Source organism: Ursus arctos, unplaced genomic scaffold, assembly GCF_023065955.2.
Source record: "Ursus arctos isolate Adak ecotype North America unplaced genomic scaffold, UrsArc2.0 scaffold_16, whole genome shotgun sequence".
NCBI classification, from domain to species: Eukaryota; Metazoa; Chordata; class Mammalia; order Carnivora; family Ursidae; genus Ursus; species Ursus arctos.
In genome coordinates, this window is record NW_026622830.1 from 32,545,970 (window position 1) to 32,551,969 (window position 6,000).

The 6,000-nt window shown below is 41.4% G+C and overlaps 1 protein-coding gene across 2 annotated transcripts in view; it reads right to left on the minus strand.

The window, feature by feature from the left end:
• The window catches only part of HAO1 (hydroxyacid oxidase 1), a 54,275-nt gene extending 48,863 nt beyond the window's left edge, over positions 1-5,412 (minus strand). Inside the window, exon 1 of one of the 2 annotated variants that reach the window (XM_026503036.4) lies at positions 5,199-5,412. In XM_026503036.4, coding sequence (XP_026358821.1) covers positions 5,199-5,335 — 137 coding nt within the window. In that variant the 5' untranslated portion in view covers positions 5,336-5,412. The remainder of the gene's footprint in view (positions 1-5,198) is intronic. The other variant, XM_057312659.1, reaches the window with a different exon arrangement.
• Between the last annotated feature and the right edge of the window lie 588 nt (positions 5,413-6,000).

The window sequence follows — 6,000 nt, forward strand, 5'->3', positions numbered from 1 at the left end:
GATGAAAATGATCAATAAACCAAGAACCAAAACTTTAAGAGTAAAATTTACAGGAGAACAAGTTCTCTTCCCTCTTAGCAAAATTTATATGTCCTGTTTGTTGAAGATTATTTCTCTCATTAGTCACTGATTAGAACGGAAGAAAATACAGCCCCATTTCTAATGAGCACTAAGACAATAAACATGTGTGTAAGACCCACATACATACCTAACCAGAACACCTTTCATGACCTAGACTGAACTCTGCTTCCAGAGAGGTTAAGATTTTTAGTTAATATGGTGAAGTGTGATTTAGAACTGGACGAACCAAAATAAATCGAACCTCCGAAGTCGTAACCGAAGCCTACTTCCTGTAGCGGAAGAAGAAATTCTGTCTTCATGTTGCTTTGGGTCTGTAATCTAACCTTTCTTCACATAAAAAAGTAAAAACCTCCAGCCCTTGAAAAGCGTAATAAAGAAGTTTTACTGTGCGATTTCCCTGCAATTCCTTTGAACATCATAATTGTCATTATTTTCTGTCACACCACATGCTTTGCTGCTGGAAGTCTTTTCTTTTGGGCTGACCCTCACAGCATGCTTCTTTGATCTCCATTTTGAGGGGAAAAGGCAGAAGCCTTGAAGAGAGTTTTTATTACCAATCATCTCTAAGTGTATTATTAGAACGAGAGAAAAAGATTTTAATAGCGGTCGTTGGCATGCTGGCCTTGGAAGGCATTAATACTTAGAGCTGAGGAAACAATGAAAGCTTTTACGAAGAGCACACACAGAGCTGCCGGGCATCAGCTGTGTGTGTGTATGAGAGATGAGAGAGAGAGAGAGAGAGAGAGAGAGAGAGAGAGAGAGAGAGAGAGAGAGAGAGAGAAAGAGAAAGGACATTGTTTAAGGTTCAGTTCCTGCATAGAAGGCAAGGCTCAATCCTTCTATCTCCAGGCAGTAGTTTTATGCTTGTCCACGTGGTGGCGCAGTCCCTTTAATAACTGTGTGTTCTTCCTTCCCGCCCCCGCCCCATACACACTACTTTCTGTTCTGAGGGTGACATTACAGAGACTCAACCAACCAGTGCACAAAATGCAATTCTCATACAAAATTAGGTAAGATCAATGGAGTGGAAAGTGTGTGCTCTCTAAAAAGTTCTCCACGTTTTGATATTTTCCGAAGAGCAATTACAACTAACCTTGTCCGGTAGTTCTAATAGCTTTCCAAGTCCCACCCGACCCCACTCCCAATTTAAATGATTTTTCCACAATCTTACAGAAAATCACAGCCGACTATAACCTTGGACTGTGGTCTTATCGGACCTCCACTTTGGAAACAGGAGATGAAGATCGACAAAACAACTGAACCAATTGAATAATAAAACCTCTTTCAAAGGATGGAAAGTAAAATGCCCGAGGAATGGAAGTGGGCTAAGGGGGGGAATCCTTTCTTAGGGCTTTGGACCCACACCTCACATCCAACAAAAGCCTCACATTTAATTTACAGAAAAAAAAAATCTGGAGATGTACGCACACTCCATGATGGGATTATTTGGAGGAAGACACTTAACACGCAGCTTTAAAGCCATGTGCTGTTACCGAATCCCATCAACCGAACACAGTGAATTAATGTTTCATAAGTCCTGTAAGACGATCTTATTGCATGCCAATTTCTCCACATTAATTTTTTACTGTAAGTATTTACATCAAATGAAAGATATGTAACTACGTATATAAAATATATAAGATAGCACAATTTTTGTAATCTCATTTTTTACCTTTCATTTTTAATATCGTGAGATCTTTAAAACATTTAACTGGATCACTCTCAACTTCTGAGGTATTGCGGTAAAGGAATAAGGAGGGCAGGGATCGAAGGCTGAAGAAAACACTGCGTAGCAAGCATATTTAAATAGCCAAACCAGTTTTTGAATGCCTTGGCATATAAATGGGTTTCAGAAGGCCTGTGACCCTCCTGACAAGGTGTGTAGTTGTGCTTGTGTGTGTGTGTTTGTGTGAGCGTGTGCGTGCGTGCCCGTGCGCACACGTGCATAGATTTACCAACACTTGTCTGGATGAAGCAGCCACAGCTTTGTGGTCCAAGATAGAAAGGGGGGGGGGGGAGGGAGGGCAAAGAAGAGGACAGGAGGAGGAGGAGAGAAAAGAGCTGGGATGTGAGACCTCTTTCCATATGAATCTTCAAGAGGAAGAGGCAATTAGCTACTTTGCATAATGCGAGAGCAAAGAGCGGCTTACTCACCTGTCTGGAAACCAGCCGCGTGATCCCGAGGCATTTACACCCATGAGGAGAATACTTAAAATGCCGCAGCTGAGTTTAGACCGCTTCTCAAATATTAAAGTGGGAGAATGCGATCACTTTCCCTGTGTTATTTAAAAGAAAATCATGCCACTTTCAGTGTTAATAAATGACACAGCAGGAAAGAAAAGGAGCTTCATTTCTAATATCATCGGAACTTCTAGCTGCCCCAAATTGCAGAATTCGTTTCCACCAATGATAATCTCACAAAAAGCCACAAAGTGCAGACCGTGATTGAGAAGGATATACTAAGTTCATTCGTGAGAGAAACTACCTACTGTGTGTTTCTTTCTAAGTTAACCTCAATCAGGTCAGGCCATGCAAACTGGAGCAAGCTGATGTCTGCTGTTTGCTTCATGTTTACAATAGGAAATGGTTCCATCTATTTGACTTTATATGTCCTTTTGTATTTATTTTATTTTATTTTATTTTATTATTTTATTTTATTTTATTTTATTTTATTTTATTTTATTTTATTTTATTTTATTATTTTAGGGCCACAATAACATGAGAGTCCCAAGTCTTTTCCCAGAAATGTTTACAAGCAACTTCGAGGTCACATATGTAAGCCAGGTCCCCAGAACACCAAACTGTGGTTGTCAGAGCGGAGCACGAGCATGGGGAGAGAACAGCTGTCACTGTGCTTGTGGGAGGGGGAGGTGGATACATTTCAGAAATGTCTTTAAAATGCCCTGACACTGTGTCACAATGGATTATCTGAGTTTGGTTGTTTTGCAGAGTCTTTATTTGAATCAGAATGAGAGAGTTCAGATTGATTTGCTTCATCCCATCAACCCAAAGTCACCAGGACCCTGGCAGGAAATCTATTCTTAGCGCCATGTGATCAGCTCAATGCTAGAAGGTGAGGAATGAAGGGTCACCCAGCAAGTGACACAACAAAAGAGGAATTGAAGGCAATGGCCCCTAACGTTTGTTGCAACAGAATAACTCCTCAAGCAGTTGATAATACAATAGCATCAGCCAACCTCCAGAGAAAGTTGACTAATCCCCATTTTTTCCCTTTCAAGCTGAACAGAGAAAGTCAAGGTTCATGGAAACTCATTCTCATGAATTGTGATCTGTCCTGAAATTACTTAGTATGTGCATAGGCTGGGAATCTTCACTGCAGTACCATGTGACCCACACAAGCATGAGGCACTCTTCCCCTCCACAACTTGGAAGTCAACACGGTCTTCTACGTCTCATGAAGTTTCTAGAATTTCCAGGGTGGCAGAGGTGTCTGTATCTGCTGCAGCCCTTTGCTCACTCTTGAAGGCCTCTACTGGGCCAGTTGTTTTGGCTACATTTTGCATCAGTTTAACCCACCAGCGTTATGGAGGTCAAAGATGGATGTGTATCCATTGGAATACGAGCTCCCGTGAATAGGAACTTTGGTTCATTGCTCTATCTTCAGCGTGTAGTAGAGTCTAGCCCATAGACACTCCTAGTAAGTGTGAGTTAGTTAATTAAGTAGCATGAGGTGACGGGGGTTGGAGGGTGGATCAGGAAATAGGTGGTCACCTGAGCACGATGACCTAAGAAATTCAAAGAGACACCAGTCCGTCAGAGGCCTGACATTTCCTTGGTTAAAATGACCTATTTGGATTAAAGTGTTGCTTTCAGGAGACCAGTAAGAGGTAAGTTGTATTACCCGATGAATAGAACCACTATGGGCCTAGGAAGAGACATCTTCTAGGAGCAGAAAACTTTGAAGAGTCCCAAAACATTAAATGATTGAAAAAGATCATACAGAATGTTAAGCCCCTCCACTCTGAGCCAACTATTCTCTTTCTGTGACTCTTCCGACATTTGTGAAGCTCATGTAGGTTCCAGGGAAGATCTGAGACAAAGTCAAGGCTTACAGAAGTTTGGTGGTGGTGGGCGGGATCCCATCCTTCATCACATTGTCAGACTTCTGGGGGTGCATTGGTGCTGCTTGCCCAGGACCATCTTGGTTAGAATAATCTCATCTCTCCTAATTTACAGAAGAGTGATTTTTGAGAGATTTTGCTCTAGACTGAAGAAGCCAAGAAGGAAGCAGAGTCTTTCTTCTGGATATTTTCTTCCTTTTTTCTTTAATTTATCACCACCAATGAACACCCACAATATTTGCTGGCTTTACTAGAGGCTATAATGTCGGATGGATGAGCCTGAAATGGTATAGTCTATCGAGGGCTCTCCTCCCCTACTCCAGCAAATAAACCATTTCGTAACTGCTGAGAGAACAACACTTCTCTAAAGTTATTTTGTTTGGTTTTATTACAAACAGAAAACATAAACCATGACGCCCACCATATCGCGCTTTGAAATATGAAAGGCAGGGAAAACTAATTTGGAACTAGACGTAGGTGAAGCACTTTGGATGAGGGATGAAATAGCCAAGTTGAAAGATTAATGCAATAGAGTCAAATTGAAATCTAAAGTGAAAGTTTAGACAACAGTGATCAGAATGAATGATAATGGAAAGGCGGCAGGATGGGAACATTGGAGGCAGCAATCGGATCTGGTTCAACCGGATAAGACGGCTATCTTGCACTTAATGCTAACTGCTTCCTATGCCATGAGCGTTGACCCTCCCTGTTACACTCAGAGAAAAAAAACCCAGAGTCATCAGAATGCATCACTGTTTTTACACACAGTTAAATTAAGTACCCACATAATTCCATGTGAGGCAACTTAGGGTTGGTTTTTTCAGTCAATTGTTTGAGATTCCCAGGTGTGGGATGTTTTTAAGCAGTTCAATGGCCCAAGACTTCTCATGGTCCCATGAGTTTTTGCCTCTGTACTAAGCATCTACGTAGACAAATAATTTCACATCATCAACATTAAAACTTGGAGATCTTATTTTGGCAGGACGTCCTTGTGTAATTTTAAGACATGATTTAAAAATAAATAAATGTTCTTACCTGGAAAATGCTGCAATATTATCAGCCAACGTTTCCTGATCATTTGCCCCAGACCTGTAATAGTCATATATAGACTTCGGAAGTACTGATTTAGCGTGTTGTTCGTAATCACTGATACAAACTAACCGCGTAAACATTTTCACAGGTTAATGCAACCCCAGGTTTGGGGTTTTTTTTCCCTGCCTGGCCTTCTACATCCTAATAATTCCACTCTTCGTCAATTATTAATAGACTTTTTCCAAAGTTCAGATTTCCTTCTCTGTCGCTTATAGTAAGTGAGCAAATATACGCTTCAATTTTGCAATCTCACTTGCATCTGTCTGCCAAAGAACAGGTACACCTAAGCCATGAGAAGGTGGGGTGGGGGGGCAGGAAAAGGGGATTAGTTGTCTGTCACATTAAAATGAAGGACCTAGGGAAGTACTTGCCTGAATCCACTCTTGGCTCGGTGCTGGCTAAGGCTGCTGCTTCTGCATAGTGTGTGCGTTTGCTCTTTGCGTGGAACCCCAAAGGGGCTGCCACTCATTTTTCTTCCACATTTGGACCATGAACATATCATGTGACAAAGAGCTTATGGAATGAACGGGGCATCCAGTAAAAACGGGGTCTCTATATAATACAAAATTCAGCTGATTATAAACATTGGCTTCAACAAGGAACATTAAGCCCACATTTACAGCTTATTCGTAAAGAGCCTTGTCTCACTCTGGGAAGGATAGAGGGAAGTGCCATTCCAAAGACCTTGTGGTCTCAATCTAAAATGTCACTCAATCACGGAACACTTGGGGGAAGACTTGTAGTA